The 25,957-nt window shown below is 37.2% G+C and overlaps 1 protein-coding gene across 5 annotated transcripts in view; it reads right to left on the bottom strand.

Annotated features, from left to right (window-relative positions):
- Positions 1–821: 821 nt before the first annotated feature.
- TRPS1 (transcriptional repressor GATA binding 1) overlaps positions 822–25,957 on the bottom strand; it is a 270,932-nt gene continuing 245,796 nt past the window's right edge. For 4 of the 5 annotated variants that reach the window (XM_049854227.1, XM_049854225.1, XM_049854226.1 and 1 more), the window contains 2 exons: positions 10,280–10,402; positions 822–7,612 (listed from right to left, as the gene is read on the bottom strand). In XM_049854227.1, the coding sequence (XP_049710184.1) occupies positions 6,551–7,612; positions 10,280–10,402 (1,185 nt within the window). In that variant the 3' untranslated portion in view covers positions 822–6,550. The remainder of the gene's footprint in view (positions 7,613–10,279; positions 10,403–25,957) is intronic. The other variant, XM_049854229.1, reaches the window with a different exon arrangement.

Raw genomic sequence — 25,957 nt, 5'->3', positions numbered from 1 at the left:
GATTCAACTTTATCTGCAAAGTGGTCTTGGATGAAGAATCAGATTCTATATAAGGAAAAGAAATCACACTAAGTGTTATTGCTACACTGTTATCTAGAGAATGTTACCTCCAGCTGTGAAACAAGCTTATTACCACGCTGAAAGCCCCTCAAAGAGTCTGCTCTGCTGTTTTCAAAACAAGGGAGAAGGGAAAGAGCTAGGGAGGAAACAGAAGAAAATAATAACAGGATTTGTTAATTTGGGTTCACAAAATTGAGGAATGAAGATTGTGCCAGGAGGGTAGCCAACAATCAATATAAAAATTTCAAACCAAGTCTTCTGGAGGAATGAATTATACTTTGTTGTGTCGTTTTGTTTTTCCTTCTGGTTAAAAACACTTAGGTGAGTCTTCCCATGCTCTTTTTCTATCTTGGAAATCTTCTGCCTTTTACCTCTTTCAAAATTATCCTTTGGGAAACCTGATTAATTTCATTTTAAGCTCAAAACAAGTAAGGAATGTGAAAAATCCATGTAAACTTTTTGAGATGGTTTATCAGGTTCTTCACTTCATTGTTACGTGGGTATATTGAACTGAATTCAAGATAAATTTGAAAAGCGGGAATTCTTACATATATAACATAATCAATAGCCAATATTCAGCACTTGATACTTAATGTTTTTGAAACACAATTTTTATTATTAATTTTCCTAAAGAAACTAGTCTGTGTGTGTGTATGTAATTATTTTTTTTTACACCAAATCTGTCAATAAGAGATTGGTTGGCTAAAGGGGGGTGGGGAGCAAAACAAGATGAGAGAATCCAGGCTTTATCAATCTTAGTAATAATAATAATAATTAAAAAAAGCTGATTTGATTTCACCATCTCAGTTCCTCTAAGCTTGTCTGTATGTTACAATGGTCTGTATTCTCTCTTCCTACTTGGGTGAATGTGAATTCATATAAACCATACCAACGCCATTATGTGTAACTGGTGGTAAAACTTTATTATTCAAGTTTAGATGTAACAGACATCTTTGCTGCCTGAAGATTGTTTGCATAAGAAATACACCAAGGACATGTTTGTGAGTAGAAATGAACATGCACTATGAAAATAAAATAAAATAAAATAAAAATTCCATGTGTTGTAAGAACAGAACTATTATAGCCAACATTCTAATATTCAAATCAGGACTACAAAATGAATTTTCTTAGCAACATGAAATCGCTCCATATGAAAGACATTTTCTGCTGGTGAATATTGCTGTAAGTTAATTTTACATTGGCATTTTGAGATGTTTCCCACCCCCTTCCATCCCCTAAATTATTCATGTTGTTGTCAAAATAGTCCACTCTAAGGAATTTGGCATTTGTTATTCTGGTATTTGCCTTGTTGGTAGCCATTAAGAAACTATGGTTTTATCAGCCTTATAATAGTTTTGCCTCTTTGTAGTCAACACTATATAGGCTGTCTAGTTATATTTACAGCTCATCTTTAACAAAAATGACCCCAACATTTCCTGGCCTTCGGGAACTGAGAGTTTAAATAAGCCCCTTGGCCACGTAATAATACTTGACACGCACATGGTGCCTTTCAACCAAGGATCTCAAAGTGCTTTACAAACAAGTACTACATTACCATTATTATTATTATTATTAATATTATTATTAATATATTTTAAATTTTTTTCCATTTTACAGCTGAGGAACCTGAGGCACAAAGAGAAAAAGTGATTTGCTGCAGTGTCATATTAATGAAAAACAGCCAGGAGTAAAACTAGGATCCAGTTTTGGGACCTAAGGGTCTGGAAGGACCATTTTCTCTGATGAAAGTAAAACAGTATTTCCACGGCGAAGTTACATTGGCTCTTCTCTGGTGCAGGATGGAATGAAGCTTTCGGCTTCAAGAGAACAAACCATGGCATATAATATCCAGTTTTCATGTGTGGATCAATGTGGAATTTCACATTTTCTTCACCCCTGCCATAGCATCTTCCAGAGGTCCTAATGACTGCAAATAACCGTGGAGGCCTTTGCAAGGCTTGCACCGCTATCAGGAACACGCGTGTCCGCTGTCTGTGAAACAGGAATTGGAAACCCAAAGAAGTGCTCTGTGAAGAAGCCATGCCTTCTACCCTTGGTCAAGTCTTTCTTTGGAAAATTAACACTGCCCTTCTTCAAAGGCCTGATGCATGTCATTCTATCTTCTACTCATTTACAGTTGCCAGCTGGTAGAATTCCACCTAATAGTACCTACCTTCGATTAACATATTTTTATATTCAGGTTCAATCAATATCAATTCCTCAGCTCTCTCCTGTGATCTGGGACAGTCAGCAAGCTTTCAGCTACTTGCTCACTAAAGACACCATGGCCCTCGACCCAAAGACAGGTAGCTGTGAGCTCATCTGGACTTTGGGCAAAAAGGCTGGCATGTGGGGCCAAAGCCAGCCACCTGCTTTTCTGCTCTGTGTTTCCATGGCTGGATGGCAGACAGTCCCCCCTCTAGAAATGCGTTCACGTTCACTAACGAAGCAGGCAGGTAGTTCAGAGGTCTCAAGACAGATCACTTTGTGATGTTTTGTAGCCACACACCAGGCGGCTAATAATTCTTTTAATAGCATTGATATTCTTCAATTTATTAAGAAAAACATATTTCCTCAGGCATTTTAAAATATATATACATTTAATATTTTTGGAGCTGTATTTGCATTGGATCGTAAGATTATGTGCACGTGTGCAATCATGAACATAATGTGCTACCACAGGCTTCAACAAAGCTGTTAAGAATAATTATTTTTTTCTTCTCCTTCTCATTAATGTTACCTTAGAAAAGAATCCCCATGCTTGTTTTCTAAAATCTACCTTTACTAAAAGAGAACAGTTTAGAACAGAACATTATTACCGTAACAGTTGATTTTTTTTTTTTTTTTTTAAAAGAACATCTCAATATGTCATGTAGAGAGAACTGGCCATGCTCTTTTCCTTTTGAACTACAGAGTTAACGGGTTAACCTTCAGAGCTCCATCCTTTTCTCATATACATAAGAGTCGCGTAGTGTCTCTCAATCCACAACCTTCTGAGGTGGGCTGCTGGCTCTTTATGATTTTTCTGTCCCAAACAACAGTATGAATATGTGGGTGAGAGATGATGAAAGAAAGAGTGAGAGAGGGGAGAGTGAGAATGCATGAGCTGGTACTGGCCTAGGGTTTGATACAAAGCTCAATTCAGAATATACTTGAGTAATCATCTTAAAAGACCTACAGTTTTTAAATGACATACGATTTTAGCTAGCATACAGTTTTCAGCCTCAGGGAAGCCTTTTCCAAGAGGAAAAATTCCTAAATCATCCTGAAATTTCTCCAAAAAAAAAAAAGTACCTAAGTAGCTCATTTAAAATCACATTTTAAGATAAAATCATTCAAAAAAATATTAAAACAAAAAAATACCAGAGATGGAACAAAGGCTTTAATAGATCAAAGAAAAAAAAGAGGAGGGGGGGCTATTTTAGTGTTATAAATTTTAGTCTTTTTAAAAGCCCATTCTATCCCCACCAACATACATATAAAAGAGAAAGCAAAAATGAAAATAATCAATAACAGGAATATGGAGTAGGATCTATCACGTCAAGGCTATCTAAGAATATTCTACTGAAAGTAGGCTGACCAAAAATATTCCAGGAAAGGTGATATGTATGTTCCAATGCTAGTAATTGCTACTATGTATGAGAAAAAAAAAAAAAAGAACCAAAAAAATAAAAAAAAGATACGCATGTCAAAAATGAACAGCCTGTGTTTAACACACTGGAGAAATTACTTACGGAGTAGTTTTGCCCAGAAGTAGTACCTGTAATACTGTCCAATTAATCAAATTTCTGGTATCCTGCTGACTTGAGCAGTCCACAGGTTTAAAGTTGCTTGAGGATTGCAACTTTGTTTTTATTCTTTTTACTAAAAAATAAATAAATAAATAAATACTGCTGTTGTTTGGGAAATCTCCATTTTTTTTAGATCTTTAATTTCCACCTCCGAAGTCTACCTATACATTTTGAGATGCGTTTATCAAAGTTCCTAAGAAAGATCAGTTATGTCACATAATTTTAATGTCAAAGCTCCACATTCCATCTCTTTTATTTCGGTTTCTGTGAATATTAGAGCTACGCGACTTGTGGGATGAGAACGGGGCCCTTTCACAATGAAACTGAAGCAGAGGACTTGGTCCTGATATTGCGCTCTCTCTCGTTTTAAACATGAAAATGAAAATGCAAGAATGGAAATGACAACACAAGGTCGGAAAGACACTTTTAACTGCATTCACTGCGACGGCCACCAACTGGGCGAACCCCACCTGCCATCCAACTTGGAGAAACAAAGACCCGGCACTGTGAAAAAGCAACGAAACCCAAACAAAACAACACAATACAAAGCAATTGCGAATTACTGTAAAAATGGAGTGCAAATGCAACTACAGAATGCAATAAAAACATTAGTGCTGCAGATTCCAGCAGCACTTATCAAAATAATTTCTGAAATGTTTCATCTGAAACATAGACAAAGCAATAAAAAGAGGATATATGTTTATCATTTTAAGCATAACAATGTGAGTTAAGAGCTTAAAAATAAAAAAAAAAAAAAGAAGTACTTGGAATGAATAGTGCTACCCTTTTTTTCCTAAGTAGGCATAAAAATATTTTCATTTCCTTCTTGTTTTCCATACCATTATATCAAGAACTTTCATTGTTTCATGTTACCGTTTACAACTTTAATGCACACACACACACACACACACACAAAAGATATCTACCGCAATAGAAATAGTTGCTTCATTACCTTGTTTGCTACATTTGCAAATGTAAACAGCTAGGCAGAGCCAGAACTGACTCTAATGCATGATGGAATATCTTTGTTGCATACGTACACTGTAGAAAATAATTATTCAATATGTCAGGCACCATTATTTGAAATGTAATACATTAATATTTACTAGAAAAATAAGTTTTTTTTTTTCCTATTTGTTCTCCCAACTTCTTTAATGAAATAAGTTAATCTGACAGTGCATCCAGTAGCTTGTAATATCTTCTACATCTCCATGGCAAAAAATAAACTACTGGTTGGGACAATATAATGCAATTATGAAAGTCAGTCCTTGTACATACATCCTTGTAGCAAGCATTGAGGCTCGACTAACAGCACCTTTAACCAATTATTTAATGTTCAGTTATTTAGCCCTATTTCCCTGAGCAGTTATGCTGAGGAGCTTTCCCTTCATGGATAGTTTTACAAAGCCTTAAGTATTAAAAGTACTATGAAGACATACTTCTAAGAATCCTATTTAATGCTACTTAACTAAACTTGTATTAACCTACTGAAGGGATTGATTGGTACATATACCAACTGTCAGTCTGTGGTAATGAAACCTTAGACTCTGCCTGACCACAAAGTTTGGAAATTATATTTAACCAAAAGAAAATAAATAAATACAGCAGGTTACCTTGTGGAGAAATACCTTGTGTTTCAAACGAATTAAGCCCAAGGTGTGACTTTTGTATACACCTAGTCTTTTGAACTGACGGGGATTTCTTTAGTTATAATGTGCCAAGTGAGATTAGTGACCAAGAGGCTTAAAAAACAAATCTAAACTGGTTCATCACATACAAGAGAGAAATACCTGGCTAAAAGTAAGAAAAAAAAAAAAAAATACTACGTAAGCATTGAGGACATTGTTTTTTAAAAAAATGCATATATATTTGGACAAAATGAACCTAAATCGCAAACGAAAGGACTACTGAGTATTTGAACATCTAAAGGACAAAAATAACACAGAAGGTGTGCATGTGTATGTACAGGCAGAGCTAGCCAAAACCATTGTGCCACCATCTGTCACTTTTCTTGCTGCTCTCTCACCATGCCTAACAACAGCTCCCATTTCTAGGTCTAAATCGGAAACATGGTCAATGAGAGGGGACTGATTTGAGAGGGTGCCATTTTCCTTTCACTGTCCTGGAGATTACATTTCTCCTCATCTGCCTAGGATTTTCTGATACTTCTAAATTTAAGCAACGATTTATAAGTTTTTGAATAAACAGGCCAATGGGCCTGCCCAATACTGCTGTAGTATCACAATATGTAAACCCTTTCAAATTCTAGAGTTTTTTTAAACTCTGTCTTTGCAAACATAACGGGTTCAAACTGCTGACCTTTTGGTTAGCAGCCCAGCGCTTTTAACCACTGCACCTCCAGGGCTCCACACTAATTACAGTCTGGTGATATTTCACATGGTGCATTTCCCCAGTACACCTTAGCCAAGGTGGTTTTGGCTTACTGGCTTCCAAAAAATGACTGTTGACCATCTCTCATTCTTTCTCACTGACCATTTGTCTCACTTTTTTTTATCTTGGTAACCTACTCATCAAAATAAAGAATAATAAAAGAAGGGAATTTCATGTTGGATAAGGCAGGCTCTATGAAGTTTTTTTTTTTTTTTTTCTTTTTTAATAGGTCTTCATAAGACATTACAAGCTATTGAATTCCCATCAAGAAAACCTATTTCTATTTAATTGTGCTAAGTGCTAAGGTTTTACTCTTTCGGTTTTCCATTTTTTTCCGCTTGTGCATTGTTCCTATGTAGGCCCCTCTGGATATGAGTTGTGAAGTCATATTTGTCCGTGCAAAGATGCTGGCATATGCTGCACTGGAAAGGTCCACTGTCACCGTGGCAACTCATATGCAAAGCGTACATCACTTCATCCAGAAAGACAATGCCACAGTGCACACATTTTGTTGAAAGTTCATCTTGAGTACTTCTATCAACTTTCTCTGTTTTTACTACATTCAAGGGACCTTCATTTTTTAAATTGGACGGTGCCTTGGTTTTCTCCTTGGAGGCACCGTTTGCAGTTGGCCCAGGTCTGGAATGCTTGATCGCCAAATCTAGAGGAATGTCATTGTCTGATCCAACAGCTGAAAAATGAGGAGGCAGATTGAAGGTGGGATAAGGCACATAGTTTTGGCAAGGATTTGGTAGGCCAGGCACATGACTCAAGTAGTGCGGATTCCCAGGAACGGAGAGCTTATATTTACTCCAGAACCGCAGCCAATCAGCTTCACTCTGGAAGTCGTTATGTACAAAGGGAAGTCCAAAAAGTGGGTACTGGTACTTTTCAATAGGGCTGCCTGGTGGTGAATAATTTGGGTGTTTTGCAGGTCTCATGTACTTTTCTATGGGACTGCCTCTCTCAGAACTTCCTTTCCCTTCAGAGACAGACGAACTATTTCCTGGGTCTCCAGTACTTTCCTGAGGAGATTTTATCTGAATGTGCAAAGGTTGCATCCTTTTGTGAATATCCAGAGTTTGACTGACCAGGACTGGCTGCTGAGCAGAATGGCTTTTAGTCAATGAGCCCTGGGCTTCATATTTACTCAGGCTCGGGAGCGGAATTTCTCTCTGGTGACCTTCAGTTAAATGATCTTCTGACCTCCTCTCTAACGGGCTTCCATTGACCTGCTCCTCACTGCTACCCCTTGGCTGTTTGTTGAGCTGCTCAGCCTGAAGTGCCTCTGGGTTAAGGCGCTTTCTTGTTCTTCTCCTAATTATCTGCTCACCGTTGTTCTGTTTAATGATGTTTAAAGGTCTGGGAGTCTGCAGAGAACACACACACAATACATAAAAGGGAAACATTAAGAAATACATTAAAATTCATTAAAAATCCCTCACAAATATAAACCATGCTTAAGTTCAAAGCAAGGATAGGATTTATGTTATAGATTTACTAAATCGCTTCCTTTTGCTCTAAGCAGGATGGGGGAAGTAGTAACCAAGGCACACACTATGTTAGCCTAATTAAATCAGGCCCATCTTTGCAGAGAAGACCGAAAATGTTCATCTGTTTGAAAACAACTTTTTCAAGTTCCACAGGTTTTGGGATTGCATCATTTAGTAACAAAACTGTGTAGAAAGTTAGTTGAAGAAATGGAACTGTCATTTTCTGAAACATTTCTCCACTTTTGTGTCGCACACTAAAATGTCAACGTGGTAATGTGGGAGATAAGCATTAATGACAATAGTGGAAAAAAATTATGTATGCTTCATAAATAATTTCAAGGGTGACTATAAAACTATTAACTATCAGAGCATGAAGAATCAAAGAAAACTGACAGAACTGTAAGGAAACAGATAAGATAATCAAAGCCAATAAAGTGGGAATTTTTTTTTATCTCTCACTTTATTTCTCTTCCTTTAACAATATTTTATATTAGCTATGGAAGATTTAACATGTTAACTGATGAAGCATTTGTGTTTATGCTGTAAATCTAAAGTCATTTGTGGCCTTGGTTCAAATAACTGATCTGTCACTGTACCTGGTACTTAAGGTAAACGCTGACTTCTACTCCAGCTTAAGCAGTATATGATTGGTAATTATGTGCATGTTCAACAGGTGTTTACACTATATGATGAAAATCCACGGATAAGGCTATAATAAAACACTTGACTTGCAGTAAGAGCTCTAACTTTGATTTATAAAATGAAGTGAACAAGTTTGATAAAAGTGCCTGTTTACAGATTAACAATTTAGAAGGAGAATCTTTAAATGGGCTAAATTCTCCTTTTTCTAAAAGATTACTGAAATTAGGAAATAATTACTACATATATACTTATATTTATATAAAATTTGTGAACTATTCCTAAGACACACCTTAATGGAAGGGAGTACCTTTTACATATTAAACATAATACAAATATTAATTCTTTTCTGGAATTTTCTTTTGTCCCAAAGGTACTTTGAAGAAAAGAAACACAGCATGCTTGTTATCAGCAATTCAAACACTGGTTTCAGAGTGAAAATGCCACCTCTCTCAGATACGCTCTGTGCATTTATTTTGTTCAGATCGTTCATTTTTATAGCATTCATATTTGTATTTAAAAACAAGCAGTATTTAATCTCTATGTTACAGAGAACCTTGAAATTTGCGTTCAAACTTTTTAAAAACTTTCCTAACTTTTGGGGCAATCTTTGACATGAAATGTGAGCATAACCTTTATGCATTTCAATTATGGTTTTTAAAAAATTCAAATCTGAATACATCTTTGTCTCTGGAGAGATGAATATTAAAACAATTTTATAAAAGAGTTTTGTTTATAGCACTGGTTAAATTATCATAAAGTAGCACGGCAGTAGTTTAATTAATTCTTTGCCTATGATTGGCCAGAGTTCAATTAAAATCATTCCTGTCAGTGCTCATTAAATGGAAGCTTACTACTGCACTTAAATGGTGAGGGTTTAAAAAAAAGTAAGGTGATGGGGGGGTGGGGGAATCTTTTTACTAGCTACGTGCTCATAACTAAGGTTTTCACAGTTTATCACCAATTAATATTGTTGGCAGCATAAATTTTTTAAAGAGTGCTTCCAATAGTTCATTTATGAGGTCTTTTTGTCTAAAACTGTATTCTCTGTAGCTGTTATCTACTCACCGGATTGTGCTAAGAGCTATGGTAAAATGCCAGAAGAAATGAAAAAGGCAGAGAGAAACAGAATTCTAAATGGGGTATTCCTATTTTAAAGTCTGCTCTTGTCGTCAGATAAACTTTCTACACGAAGCAATATCTTTCAGGAAGTCAAATGCATATTCAGGTAGGGGATATGTGAGTTTAAATTTTATCTGAAATTTTTTTGGGAAAAAAAAAAAGTAGTACCTCAGTGAGCCATAAGGAAGAAGCTAGCAAGAGATCTTAAAACACGAAGTACTACTGTTACACAAAGTACCTTCGTGTGTGTTAACAGGACTCAGATATCCCACCTAAATACCCACTGGAAGCCCTGGACCTTTGAATGTACCCGACTTTCCTCTCATCTTCCACAGTGCCCAAGATGACACTTGTAATTCTGAAGATAAATTGGAAAATAAGAATTCTTTCCCTGCCCTATATTTTAACACTGACCACCCAAGAGTCTTCTTTTATTTTTAAAAACGTTTACTTTTGGAACTTTGAAGACGGTTTCTTTTTTCTACCTAAATTCATTTCACTTTATTCTGATAACCATTAATGGGACTGTTATATGAAGTTCCCAGAAATCAATCATTTTCCTCTTTTATATCAAAAGAAGTATAATGCATTACTAATGATCTCAAGGGTATCTCCCCATAACATTCAAGCCCTTTTCGCCATAAATCACATGTTTACTCAAAGTGACTGTATTAAACAATCCTGCGGGGGCAGGAATGGCAGAGCAGGGATTGATACTTATCACACCACAGACCAGGCAAGTGATGCCTTATAAAGTTTTTCCTGAAACTAACAAATTCTTACCGAGTGAAGCTTCTGGTACAGGCCACACGCGTTGCATACATATCCACCATTTGCATTCTTTCGCCAGAGAGAGGTCTTTGTGGTCAGGCAATTGGCACAAAAAACACCGGAGCCTCTCCGCCTCTGAAATGGAAAAAAAACACAGGGTCAGAGGTGAGTCACGTGATCAGTGGAGTTAGACCAAATCAACCCAGGAGTTTTGTCTTTGGACTAGCTACAATGACAGTATAAAACCACACTGCCCATAATGAGGTCAGGTTCAATTGTGTTTAATAGGCACCACTGATTTTCATTATAATTAAACCTACAGTGATGGATGAGGTGTGTGGAACACCAAAGGCTTTTCACAGAAACAGCTTTAACTTTTTGAACTTTGGGTTTGGTGCCTTTAATGATGGCTCCTAAATGCTGAGTCCTGAAATACACCTTTTAAAAGTGTCAAAACATAAGTTGAAAGACAGAACATGGCAGTACGTTTAATATACTTCGGGAAAGGAGGAGCACACGCTACCTGAGGTTTAAAATACAGTCGAGCTTGGGACAAACGCAACACATGAACCATTTAAAATTCAATGTGATCTGTGTCTTTTTGTATGTCATTTATGTAACTTAATTAAGAGAACATAAGACACTTGATTCTGGTCTTTCATTTGCAATTGTAAAATCGGAAAGAAAATACCCTCTGTTTCCCAAAGCTGAGAGGACCGGTGGAAACTTCTGCCAACAAGAAGTACAGTATTACGAATGGGAATCCCTATGAGGTGCCTGCTTGAGCCAGACAACATAGTGGCATCAATGACTATTTAGCTTATTTGCCTTTGACATCACAAGCGGATTCCAAATACAAACTGATTTTAGTAGCCTGAATTCTGTAATCACCAGATTCAAAAATCATCTAAGGATATTTAAAAGGAGATAATTAGTATTGCTTGTTCCATTCTTGCTTTCAAGTAATGATTGCATTAAACTTCTCATTTAAACAAAAGTCAGGCTGTCTCTGTAGGCACAAACGCTAACAGGCAGGAAATGGAATTCTCCTGCAGCAAAAAGCCAGCCTGCATTGCAACTTGGCTCTACTTTCTCTAGGAAGCAAAGCCTTTAATGATAAAATATCCACGGTAGATAAGGAATGGAAAAAGTCTTGCTGGAACCCAATTTTATTATGAATTTAAAATTACAAACACTGTAAGTCAAAATTTCGAGGATTCATAAAATTTAGGCAATTTATTTAACTCTTGAGTCCATACTGTGGAAGAGTGGTATCCCTGCCAAGAAAATACAATGGTTATAATTGTACTCTGATACATTTCAAATGGAAAGCTTTCTGCAGACATAATTTTGGCTTCAAGACTGGAACACTTTCTTGGCATTGAAAGGGCATTTGATTCATCGGGTGTTTCACAATGTATCACTAAAAAGACCTGGTGAGCAGCCAGTTCCCTATAGGGTAATTTTTCCATCCAGATGCAAGTGCTATCAGAGGCCCTCGTCAGCTAAACTAATTATGATCTTGCAATTGCTGATGCCTGCTCACTCTAACATTCGACATCCTCCATTAATCATCAATACAAGGAAAATGAATGAAACGTAAAGAAATGAGGGCTGGTAAACTGCACCGCCATAAAAATCTGAAATGAGAGCAATAATTTAACAAGATTGGGGAATGTTTTTAGTGAGCACAAAGTCAGGCTAACAACTGCCCTTTTAAACCAAGAACACGATTTCATTAGTGTAGCAGGTCGTGCTACTTTAGGTGATGTAATAAAAGCTAGCTTTTTCGTAAAGATAATCTCCGGCCCCCCTTTTTCTCCCTTCCCCCAAGTCGGAACCAGGAATGTATTACATGATTCTACCTCTCAATAAGAGCAACACCAAATGGTGCGTGGGTGTCAGTCCACAACAAGTCCCACTGGGGACCTACCGCAAAAGCAGAGACTGCTGCTTCCCAAAAGACAATGAATTATTAGAGGTGGTGTGTATCAAACACTCTGGGGTCCCCACTATAGAAGTAAATTGGGCAGCCTAGTTAGATTATCATTGAGAAACTTCCCTGGGGCCATGCAAGTCTTTTTCCTAGATCTAAATCACCAAAAACAAAAGAAAACAAAACAAAAACAAACCCACTGCTGTTGGGTCCATTCCGATTCATAGCGGCCCTAAAGGACAGAGTAGAACTGCCTCATAGGGTTTTCAAAGCTGTAAATCTTTATGGAAGCAGACTGCCACATCTTTCTCCCATGGAGTGGCTGGTGGGTTCGAACAGCCAACCCTTTGGTTAACAGCCAAGCACTTTAACCACTGCATCACCCATGCTCCTGATCTAAAGAACACGTTTGGCAAATAAACACCAACATGATCCACATAAGGGCAATGTAAACGTCCATTTGCCAACTAACCACACATATGGCTGAAGCTCAAACTTGAATGTGTAACCATTCATTCCAGCCTGCTTTTCTTTCCTTATGCCCTGGGTGCTTGACACAGCATGCCAAAGTGGGAGTAATCCTGATTTCAGCGAGCGTTTCAACCCTTGCACAATTTTGTGCTTAATTTTCTTGCAAAGAAAATGCCCTTCATTAGTTAGAGGGAAAATCCTGAAATTACAGCACTGGTTTCCACAGGTATATCTTGCTTTAAGCAGTCCTTGTGCCCTAGTAAAGTGTGTTATATTTTACGTGAAGTCTATCTTATTTTAAATACATTAGGGCACTTTGAATTCACTTACTCTGAGAGTCAGTATAGCATGGAGGTTAATAATTAGATTGAAGACTCAGGCTATCTGTATTCAAAACTTGCCTCTGCCCTTTGCGAGGTACAACTTTGGGTATGTTGCTTGACCTCTCAGTGCTTAAATTTCCCATCTTTAAAGTGTTAACTGCTATGAGTACCAGGCTGGTTAATGAATGCAATCAGAACAGTACCAAACCGTTGCTGTGGAGTTGATTCCGACTCACAGCAACCCCATAAGACAGAGTAGAACTGCCCACGGGGTTTCCAAGGAGTGACCGGCGGATTTAACTCCCTACCTTTTTGATCAGCAGCCGTAGCTCTTAACCACTGTGCCACCAGGAACAGTGCTAGGGATGTCGTAAATGCTCAATAAGCAGACTCTTTGTCAAGGGGATTTTATTTTGATTTCTTTTGTAAGAGAAAAATATTTTGTTGGTTTTGTCTTTTAAGTTCACCTTTTCAATCTAGTATTGAGCATTTGAGATATGCTTAAAAGGTATTGTTGAATATTATCAAATGTATTTCATTGGTACCAATCTTATCAAATATGAGAATGGAAAGTTGAGTCAGAGTGAAATAACTAGGTGTTCACACCTAGAATTCAATAGGAGCTTGCTTACGTGGGGGTGGAGAGTGGGAGGTAGGTGAGAAGTATTTCACACGTAGTTACCTCCCATCTAAACAAATTTAGCACTTTGGTAAGCATTATAGAACCCTACTTTTGGTGCACTTGGAATTCCCAGAAGCATCAGAGAAGGTGGAAGAAGTTGATAGCGTCCCTAGCTTTGTGACCATAGAACCATGCCAGGTCTCCCGAAGCCACAACACAGATGAAAGGTCTGTCCTCCTCACATTGTGTATAATGTAGCCTGACTGGACACAGTATGGCATTTCTTTTGAAGTTATGCACATCCTTAGCCCAGTCAAGTGCAGAGAAGCAATCTGCTGCCAAAGGAAGGCAGAGTAGAAGCCTCTCCCACCCCACTTTTTTAAAAACAAGCTTGGCCTTGTTAAAGAAAAAGAAAAGCACTAAAGACCTGTTTCATTCATAGCTTATCATTCATGACAGCGTTTTAAAATATTTTGTCATTCTCGTTTACACTATGTTTGTTCAGGACAGAAATCACATCTCCTAAAATTCATCAAATATTCTAAGTCACCAGCTATCTAGGATAGTGCTTTGTCTTGAGCAGCTCATAATGAATAAAGTTCAAAATAAACTTCCCCGCTATTATCTTCATCATTAGCACTCACTCTTATTTTTGGGGGGGAAAAAAAAAGTTTCTTGTTTTCTTTTTTAATATCCTGTTTAAATTAAATGTCTTCCATTTTGACAAATACATTTTGTTGATGGCTGATCATGTTGTTGAAAATAAAATCAAGCCAATTCTCTATTCCACTTATTTCTGAGACAGCTAATGCCAGGTACTTGCTAGACCCACAGGAACAAGGTCAGGTAGAACTGGCCTTTATTTCTCCTTCATATCTCCTTTATTTATATCAGTATAATCATACACTGCTGATATGTGTATATATGTATGCATGTGTTTAAATAATATGATTTTTCCCCTTTTCCTAAAACTGTCTTTAAGAGATAATAGTATTTGTACCTGATCTTGTGCAGCAGAGGGAAGAATTATGGGTCATATGTTTAAGGACACTGCTGGGAGAAGAAATGATAGGAATCAGGAGCCAGTGGAGAACACCAATAAAAGAAGCCCTGATGTGCAGTGATTAAAGCACTCAGCTACTAACTGAAAGGTTGGCAGTTCGAACCCACCAGCTGCTCCATGGGAGGGAAATGAGAGGCACTCTGCTTCTATAAATACTACAGCCTTGGAAGGTCATGGAAGCTCCACAGACACATCCAAACTCCCTGAGGGACTGAATTGCTGGGCTGAGGGCTGCAGGGACCATGGTCTTGGGGGACATCTAGCTCAATTCATATAACATAATTTATAAAGAAAATGTTCTATACTCGAAAAAAAAAAAAATTTTTTTTTTTTTACTGGGGTCTTAAAAGCCTGTGAGTGGCCATCTAGGATATTTTACTGGTCTTATCCCTTCAGGAGCAAGGAAGATTGAAGAAAACTAAAGATACAAGGGAAAGATTAGTCCAGAGGACTAACGGACTACCATCTACCACAGCCTCCACCAGACTGAGTCCAGTACAGCTAGACAGTGCCTGGCTACCACTGACTGCTCTGACAGAGTTCACAATAGAGTGTCCCAGATAGAGCTGGAGAAAAATGTAGAACAAAATTCTAAATCAAAAAGAAAGACCAGACTTGCTAGCCTGACAGAGCTGGAGAAACTCTGAGAGTATGGCCCCCGGACATGCTTTCAGCTTGGTAATGAAGTCACTCCTGAGGTTCATCCTTCAGCCAAAGAGTGGACCGGCCCATAAAACAAAACGAGACTAAAGGGGCACATCAGCCCTGGGACAAGGACTAGAAGGCAGGAGGGGACAGGAAAGCTGGTCATAGGGAACCCAAGGTCGAGAAGGGAGAGTGAAGACATGTCGTGGGTTTGTTAGCCAATGTCATAAAACAATATGTGTACTAATTGTTCAATGAGAAACTAGTTTGTTCTGTAAACCTTCATCTAAAGCACAAAAAAAAAAAAAAAAAGATTACAGCCTTAGAAACCCTATGAGGCAGTTCTACTCTGTCCTACAGGATCCTATGAGTCAGAATTGACTCCACGGCAACAGGTTTGATTTTTGTTTGTTTGTTTAGCACCAATGGCACATCTGAGGGGGATATTCAGCATGAGTCTTAATCTCCTCTCATACTGAGGGAAAGCTATGCTCCCATACCCAAAGCCACGACACAGTCGTAGATTGTCTGCCCGTGAACTTCTCTAAGAAGCCCATCTTCCACTTCTATTTAGACGGGCTCAGTGGAGAGCAACACTGAAGGAAGGTTGGCCCAAACCCCAAATATATGTGACAGTCACCTCAACTAAAAATTTCTACAGAAAACATTCTGGAATCAATAATTCGATGAAACTATTGTTTTCCCACCCAACTTTTTAATAATTTGACTAGCAGTTTTTAGGTTGTATTTGGGCGGCTTCTGTGCTATTTCTGATGGCTGGTAATTTCCGGCGTGAAAAAGGAAGGGTGATGATAGGAACATTTCATTGCAAGGAGTTTTGAGGTAAGGTCAACGATTGGCCTAGCAAGTGCTTTTCAGCAATAATTACTGAGAATTCTTCCGAATACTTGTTTCCTTTCCGTGTTTCAAATGTATCATACTCACAGTACAGGTTTTCATAACAGCAATGTAAAGTGACAGTCGTCCACCCCAGGATTTGAAGTAGAAAATGATGCAACCATTTTTACGTAAGAACAGTTCAAAGGCAACACACACACACACACACACACACACACACACACACTTCCTGCATTGGAGTAAACCAATAAGTGTAATGACTAAATAATTATCTAAGAGAAAAAAACAAATTTAGTCTTTAGGTTCATAGCTAACCATCATATGAGTGTAATGATAGTTCAATTATTCTCAAAGCTTCTCGTGCAAGTTTTGCTTTTGGGGAAAATCCTAGGTTATATATCACTCTGGGTTGAGACTTGGCACATGTGGAAACCCAGATGTGACTTTGGAAAAAAAAAAGAAAACGCTTTAAATTGGTTCAGCTGTTTTTATTGCTTATTATATTTTATTATTTGAAGGTTAGCCAAAAACCCAAAAAATAAGGTTTTCAAATTTCATTATTAACAAAGAACTAATTACATCTGATTAATAAAAAGTAAATTTACTTGAAATATTCATTCAAGTGGCTTAATATTTAGCGACATGAATATTCATCCTCAAGATATCAGAAGTCTCCATGGGTAAATAATTTGTGCAGAAATGATCTTTTATAATAGTTTTCTATGAATAAAAACCATACAGAAACCATGTAATTACATAACAAGCCTTGATAGGCAGAGTATTTACTCACATTTTTTATGGTTTTTATATCTTAGCCATTTTAAATCGAATCAATCTGTAATTTGATATATGTGCTGTTAGTCTGGATGCATCCCAAATATTTTTAACTCTTTCGATGATCTCTGTGTTTATTCAATTACATTAAGAGTCCTTTGCAAACGTCCTTGGAGGAAAATGCACAGACACCTTGGATAGAACATTCTGGTACAATTTTACAGGAACAAAATGACAGTGGTAAATTTAATCCAACTGAGTTCTGGGATTAATTATTAAGTGTCCACCACGGGCCTGGTACTGTGCTAGAGGCTGGGGTACAGTGATGTGAAAGACACACTTGGTCAGTAATCTCACAGAGTTTTCACTAGAATCTGCTAAAAACATACTGAGTAGAATTAAGTGCCACAAACTAAGATTGTTCATGAACATTGACAGTTTAATTCATGTAATTATGTGGAAAATTTTCTGGATGAAAAACAAAGTGAAACAAAAACCAATGTATTTCCCATGAATAAATCTCATATAAATGCTGAAAGCAATCTACTAATCAGAAGGCATACCCTCTGTGCTCCTTTTAAAAATGGGTAATAGTTTAGTCATTCTAGAAACGAACTGACGCTTGCGTATGGTCTCATCAGTAATACTGTCCTATCAATAGCACTGTCCTATTCACTACCAAAAGAATTGAGATGAATTAAACAATATGTTCATGACTGTCATATATGTTAGGCACTCAATCATTGTTGAAGAATAGATTCTTTTAGTTCCTATAACTATTATTCACCACTAAGAGACCCAGAAAGCCAACACCCCCACACCCTGCCCCATGGAACTAACAGTCTTCTGACTACACACCAGTAGACTCTACAGAATATACAGAAGGCAGCAGCTAAAATAACTTAAAGATAGTCAGTGGCTTGCAATGAACACCTCTACAATTAATAGCCAGATTTTTATCAGAAGTACAGCTGTCCAATAGTTTAGCAAGAGCAGGGAAAGAACTCTGCCAACCGAAAGCAATCACTACCAATGTCCTGGCTGACTTTTGTTTCCCAATAAAATGTGAAGAATCATTTAAAATGGGCTGTACAGCAAGTCTGTGTTTTTAAAATAGCCCTCTTTGCCCTTAGATTTCTTGTCAGAAAACTAAAGAGACCATAAGGTTCAACCAAGGACCTAACTTACAATCACCTACGACAGAGCTTGGAAATAAAATTTGTTTACCTTGCTTATTAAATTCACTTCCTCAACTCATCAGCAATGATAATGCAGACCAGTGTAAACTAAGCTGACATCCCTGGCTAGGAGCAATGGAGCAACTTTTGTTTCAGGGCATGAGGCAACATATACTTTAGAAATCAATCATATATTGAGCCCAGGTACGAATGTGCCCAAGACTTGTCCCACCGACATGTCACCACAGGGAATGTTGCACACTGCATAGGTAACGCTGGTCTGCACGTTAGCTCTAACTCTTCCGAGATGCAACTGACAGATCTTGGAGCGGAATAGTCGAGACTTCCCAACGTACATCCCACAATTTACATCATTCACATAGATTCTTCAAATCTGAAGATTTTAGAAATTTACTACACAGAATTTTATAACCCATTATGTAGGTCTGAAAGGCGCCATCTCTCCATGCTTATATTTGGTAAACGAGCAAACCAAACATCCAATGGCATACACAGATTACATAGCAGAACAAGACTAGAAAAACCCAGATCTTTGCAGGTCTAACCCATGCTGTTTCCGTAATAATGTTCTGCCTTTACAGCAAATATGCATTTGGACAGCTAAAAATATAGTTGAAAATTTATGTCTGTGCTTTTTTCATTTCGCCTGAAAACCATTATTGTTAAAATAACTACTCAAGTCTCTCCTTGCTTCTATTTCTGCCACCATGTATCCATTTTCACCTTTCCTTCAGCTACAATTGTTAGAAAGTTGCTCTACAGGGACTTTGTAGTATGCCAGTGCCAAAGTCTGACAACTGAAAAGGGGGGAAAAAGGCTTTTTGGAGGCTTAAACAATCTTAGCACAGCCTAAGCAATCCTAGGCTTGAGAATACAAGAAGTATCTTCCAATATATTTATTGTATATATTATTTATACAATGTATACAGTTAAAACACTTATTATGGGAACACTTCACATTCTAAAAAATAAAATTTCAGTGATACAGTAGAGTCTTCTCTAGAAATAACCTCAAGTCCAAAGGTCTTAGCTTCTAAGCACTTAATTGAAGAAAAAGATATTTTATGCATTATTTATGCAAAGTAGCCTTATAACAGATAATGCTGATGGTGGTTATTTTGAATTAGTCAAAAATACCAACTAATCAACATTTCTTCTCATATTAGCTAACAATAACTGGCCCATGAAGCTTTCCCATGCTTACAGCAGTTACATATCCATTAACTAAAAAACAAACAAAAAACAAACCCAGTGCCGTCATTAATAGTTCCTTAATGGTTTCTAACTTTTTGGGAGGTCACAAACTCTTTTGATAAAATGCATGACTCTCTCCCCAGAAAAAATAAACATGCACAAAATATTTTGCCAGTAATTTTAGGATGTATCTAGACTTTGTATGCACCTGAGCGCCCATGGACCCAAAGGCTAAGAACCTCTGACATATGCTATCCCATTTTAGAGTCAAAGTGAGTCATTAGGTATTATTATTCTCCTTTTACTGAAGGTGTAAAAGACAGAATGGTTCTATGACTTATCTAATGTTCAAAAATATATCCTGACCTCTAAGTCCAGGCAAAAAAAGACAGGATCATATTCTAAAAAGCATTTTTTAGATCAAATATCTGGTACAACCCTCCAGTTTGACTACTTTTTGTGCCTTCTTTAACAGCTACCATCATAATGGCTAGTATTTACTGAGTATTCTGTGCAAGATAACATACTCTAGTTTTAGTTTCATTATTTGATTTATCTTCAAAACAATCCTAAGAGGCAGGCATACTATAATTACAATTCCCTCCATTTTACAGATGAGAAAACTGAGGCTTAGAGACATTTTCCAATTGCAAAACAGTGAGTCTAAAATTCAAACCCAAGTCTCCCTCATGCAGAGCTAGAGTTCTTAACCACATTTCAGGCCCTATTTCTAAAGAGGTGATTTGGGAATTTTTATAAAAAATATTTCACCATAACCTCGCTGTGAAGAACCATTCTCTCTTCACGCCACCCTATAACCGTAACAGCTGACAGAAATTATGCCCGTTCTGAGGTACAACAGAGAAATGACTCATTCTTGATCAGATATGGCAACGAGCTGTTTTGAGGTTGACAGATACAGTCAGAGCCAGAGGAACAGAACATTTGGCTGATGGATAGACGGGGTGGAGAAGGGCGGTGGGGTGCAGTACATGTATTTTGATTCTAAGGTCTCAAAAAAAAGAAAAAATAATATGTGAAATTAGCCTCTGTTTAAAATCAGAAATTAGTGACATTGCTGGCTTAGCCACCAATAATGTCTGTCCCATGTGAGGGCAGCTGTAAATGGGTTTCTGTTTGATTTTGCACTTCACTTGGCTAGAGATGGGGCAAGAAAAATGGTGCTGTGGTTCTGATGTTCTGTCAACACACATGGTCAGGTAACAATTTACTGAATTGCTTTTACATATTTGTATTTTCCCGGACAGAGGCCTTTTGCAGTGTTTGGTATCACACATGGAATACTACCAATTCTGAAAGATGAAGTTATCTTGCCAAATTCCTCAGGATTCAGATAATATGAAAAGATTTATATACGTATTTCTTTTCCCTTTAAACACCCCATTATTATATATAAACATCTTGTACATAAACATGTACATAAGCATTCCAAATCTACCCATGGAGTTTAGTTTTATACTTTCATTGGTGATATAGTTTCTCTTGTATTACAGAACAGCAAGGACACAAATTATTTTTAACTCTAAACACTATTTACAGGCTATCAAGTCCAGGGGATACAGACAGTGTAGATCAGATGTTAAAACACAGCATGTCGTCTGCTCAGTACAAGGATGGTAACCGCTGCTTAACTGCATTTTAACAAAAACTATGGAAATACAAGAGTTAAATACACTGAGGGTCAGTGTAAGGTAAGAGAACAAAAACAAAAACCAAACCCATTGCCGTGGAGTTGATTCCAACTCATAGCGACCCTGTAAGACAGAGTAGAACTGCCCCATAGGGTTTCCAAGGAGCACCTGTGGATTTGAACTGCCAACCTTTTGGTTAGCAGCCTAGCTCTTAACCACTATGCCACCAGGGTTTCCAAAAAGTAGGTGATATTTAAAAAGTGCAAATGCGTCAACAAGGGATCTTAACACCAAATATGAAGCTTGATTAATTACTTGACAGACTATTTTGGGAATACTTCATGTACCATTTCATTCTCTCAAAACAACAAAAACAAAAAAAACCCATTGCCGCCGAGTCGATCCCGACTCATGGTGACCCTGTATGAAAGAGCAGAACTGCCCCACAGGGTTTCCAAGGTGCGACTGATGGATTCGAGCTGCCAACCTTTTGGTTAGCAGCTGGGCTCTTAACCACCGTGGCACCAGGGCTCCTTTCACTCTCTAGTACTTTTAAGACATGAGGAAAAAAAAAAAAAACTCTTATGGAAAATGAACTTGAACGTCATTTAACTTTGGGATCTACAAATAATTCTTTTAAAATTTTACATTTCCACAGGGCACATAACATCATTAATGTTAAAGTACACCTTCCCAATGGTTAAAATAAGTGCCTGGTACATGATACCATTGTTCAAATGGAAGATATGTCTTTCAGTGAGAGCTCTTTGGCTGCTACAGGCACAACTGACCATGAGCAGATAATTTCATTACAGAGGTACCACGTAGACAGGGAAATCTCGGTGGATTTCTAAAGTTTTAATAACATTATTTAAAAAAGACAACTTGGAATTATGAATTTCCTTAACAATAATGATGTCATTTTGTAATAACTGAAATCTATTCATGGGAAAACTGCCTCTTCAATAACTCATGCAATCAATTACACAGGAAAGTACTGTAATAGGCTGTCCCCGTCAAACAGCTCACGTACATGACTTCCTTTTCAATTACCAACTTGTCTGCACTGCCATCTGTAAAAACGAACACATACCTTGCATTGCCAGTTTCTGCCTTTGCATCTCCATTAGTGGGACTGGCTGCAGCTGCTCAAGGAGAAAGCAACGATTGTCTTTGCTTATATATATATTTATACATATATATATGAAAATATATAAATATATGTTCTCCCTCTAATACTGCCGTTATCAGCTCAAGGTAATCCATTGTCTTGGGTAGCGGAGTGCACTCAATATCCTTCCTCTGGCCTGGCTCTCTCTGTGATCTGGCGTTTGTTAATCACACCGTATCACATACCAAGGTAAGGACTACTGCATCGCATCAAGTATTCTCGAGACTACCCTTCAGTCATTCGCACCAGGAGGAACTTAAAATCGTTTTGTACTCTGACTTTTTATACATTAAGCAGAGTATCAGGAAACCAATACTGAGGCCTGGCAGCACATCCTGAGACACAAAACTCCTGGCGAGAGAGATATTATTTCATGAGAGGGGCTCTGAAAATATAACACACACATTACCTTTTCCAAAACTTGATTTTTCCCTGACTCATATTCATACTCTTTTTCTGCTGGCATTATTTCTTTCCCTAGCCGAACATTAAACTGTTCACAGAAGATGCAAAGAAATTATAGCCACAATTACTCTCAATTAATTTTTTTAAGTGGCTTACCTAAAAGAAACTTGTCTTTCTTATTGTGAGTAATATGAGCAAAAGACTGGTATTTATCAAGCTCTCAAACAAAATAACGGTATTTGAAAAAAAGATTCATACAAAATCTGAAAGTTAAAGCATGCCAAAAAAAAGAGGAAAACAACAAAATAACTGACTTGGTTGTGATTTATCCTATGCTATTTCCCATTAACAAATGTAGCCCTAATCTTTCAAAACTACTTTCCTTCATAAGAGGTACTTTGTTGTTAATGTGTCAGCTTAGCTTTTGGAACACTGAAATGCTTGACACTGAATTGTCTTAAATCACCAAATAGCTGTGATTCCTCAACTCTTTTCGGTACAGGAGCTACAGTGCAGGTTTCTGATTATTTACACATGCAAGTCACGGCAGGGTACTGAAAGTGTCTAGAAGGAAGGGCCTATTTTTTTTTTTCTCAATCTGTGAATTTGCACTGCACACAGTATAGAGCATTTAATTAATAACGACGTATTTGAATTGATCTTTATTAAAAGGAGAGAGATGATACTGGCAATTTTAATAAAGAGCCGTTCTCTTAAAACATGTATGTGTGTGCTTGTATACACATACATACATGACGTGATTGAAAGATTATACTTAAAATGCAGCTCTGTTCATGAAATATAAATGGCAGTCTTTGTTACAGAAAACAAGACTTGATTGAAAGTAGTTTCACTTTTGTAAGGAATGAATCTTTTCATCATTATGGTCAGAAATACCGTAGATCAGAAATAAAAATGCAAAAGAAAATTAATAATTTCTGTACCATGTTTAGACTATATATTCTTTGAGGTGAAAGAAAAGGAATGGGCCTTGTCTGCTTGATGGTTAGCTTTCTGAGAAATCTGCAGAACTTGTAGAATTAGCATATATTGGTGGTGTAATGTATGTATGTATACATTACCTATACACACATAAAGGAATCCACTGAGATAGTCTCAGCACTATCATGAAGTGAGATATTGCTAGTTGCTTTTATTTTTATTCAACCAGTATCATGTTTTATGAGTGGGGCTAACATGCCAATAATGCTATTTATATTAAAGAGGAAAAATTCCATAAATTTTCTGGAGAGTTGAGAATAAATACAAATACTTACATGTACACAGGACTATGAAAAAAAAAGTGATAGACTACTTAGCAGAGTATCTTATATTTCAGCCTAATAATTATTGAGTTTAATAGGTGGAAAATAAGGTATTAATTCTTTGTGATTCATGTTTATTACTGATTCACTTTTATTATTATGTTCATGTTCTCTCAATTCACATACATACTGAATTCACAAAAATAATTATGTATGTATATAGGGTATTACCCAATGCTGTGCTTGACAGATATCAGGCACTCCATGGGCATTAAATTCTTTCTTTCTTTCAGTCACACTGAATAATCAGAAAGTAAAGTACGTGTTAAAACTCTTTTTGGGACTTTTCAGAACGGCTGAAGCTTGAGATGGGAGAGATCTGTGAATGTTCTGAATAAAAATAAAGAAAAAAATAAGAGAATTGTATTGTGAGAGAATCACTAGCAAACTTTTCAAAAAGTTAATGCATGGGTAATAAATATTTAATTTCCACATGCTGTGAGCATCTGCCTGCTTTCTACTGAAGGTAATAGAACATATATTGTGGTAGTTTCGATAATTACCACCATTTGCTGAGCCCCAACCATGCACTGTACTCTGTATCTTTGACATGTACACATGTATGGAACTCAATAACATAGCTACGTATTTGTGTATATACGTACAAAACTTAGAAAAAGGGCCTCACAAACACTTATTTTATTTTTCCAACAGGAAGCAAGTACAGATAGTGATCCTAAAACTCCCACGTTTAGGTGACTGTCTTAAAGTTTATCATATTTGTAATTATGCATTTAAAAATATATGAATATCTCTCTCCTCTCTCTCCCTTTCTCTTTTCCTCTCTCCCTCCTCCGTCTCTCTCTCTCTGACTGCTTACCTAAAGACCTTTAAGCATTCATTACATAAACCAGTTTGGGGGTGACTCGTTCACTTTCATAGGATTTATAAGCCTATCAAAGACACATATTTCTTACCCCCTAAACTAAAAGGAAATTTGAAGAAAGGACCAGTGGCTTCTGAAATTTTCTAGAAAGTAAAGGAATGTTTTGTGGATCCTTCATACATATTACTCAATTCTAGCTGTGGGTAGCTTGCTTATTTTCATACAGTGTTGCTTCATACATTATGTACATTATCACAAAATACAACAATGGATATTTAATTCATAGATTACACATAAGGCTGATTTCACTTAGATTTGTATAGATTCAGACTTAGAAACTTATATACAAGCATCATTCATCTTGTGTACTGGCCGCAAATTTATATCCATAAGTAGCCATTTGGAATTTAACTGACGTTCTCTACAAATTTGTACTTGAATATGAGCCCTGGCAGTCAGCGGTTAAAAGTTGTTGGCTGCTAACCGGAAGGCTGGCAGTTCGAGCCCACCAGCTGCTCTGTGGGAAAACAATGTGGCAAGTCTGCTTCGGTAAAAGATTTACAGCCTTGAAAACCTATGGGGCAGTTCTACTCCGTCCTGTAGGGTTGCTATGAGTCAGAATCGACTGGGTGGCAGAAGGGCTTTTTTGTTATACTTGAATATATATACATGCACACACGTTTAAAATATGTGCTTGTATATACACATCCACTTTCCTTTTTTTCAAATAAAGTAGCTTCAAGGTCCTCTAATACACTTCAAAAATTTATAAACTGATGGTCTTGTATTTTAAAACATCTGTTCCTGGTGGTGAAGTGTCTAAAGCACTGCATTGCTAACCGAAAGGTCAGTGGTTTTATCCACCAGCCACTCCTCGGGAGAAAGACGTCAGTCTGCTTCCGTAAATATTACAGCCTTGGAGACCATATGGGGGCAGTTCTACTCTGCCCCATAGGATTGCTATAAGTCAGAATCGACTCCATGACAATTTTTTTTTTTTTTTAAACAACAGAACGTCATGCTGTCTTCCCAAGTTACAGGGTTATATCTGACTTAGAAAATAAAATATCTCTTTGAGGCAAACAAACAACAACAACAACAAAAAAAAAAAGCATTGCTGTCAAGTCGATTGCTACTCATAGTGACCCTATAGGACAGAGCAGAAGTGCCCCACAGCGTTTCCAAGGAGCAGCTGGTGGATTCAAACTGCTGATCTTTTGGTTAGC

The sequence above is a fragment of the Elephas maximus genome, chromosome 15 (genome assembly GCF_024166365.1).
Source record: "Elephas maximus indicus isolate mEleMax1 chromosome 15, mEleMax1 primary haplotype, whole genome shotgun sequence".
NCBI classification, from domain to species: Eukaryota; Metazoa; Chordata; class Mammalia; order Proboscidea; family Elephantidae; genus Elephas; species Elephas maximus.
Note: the sequence above shows the minus strand (reverse complement) of the source record. Positions and strands in the feature narration are given on the sequence as shown.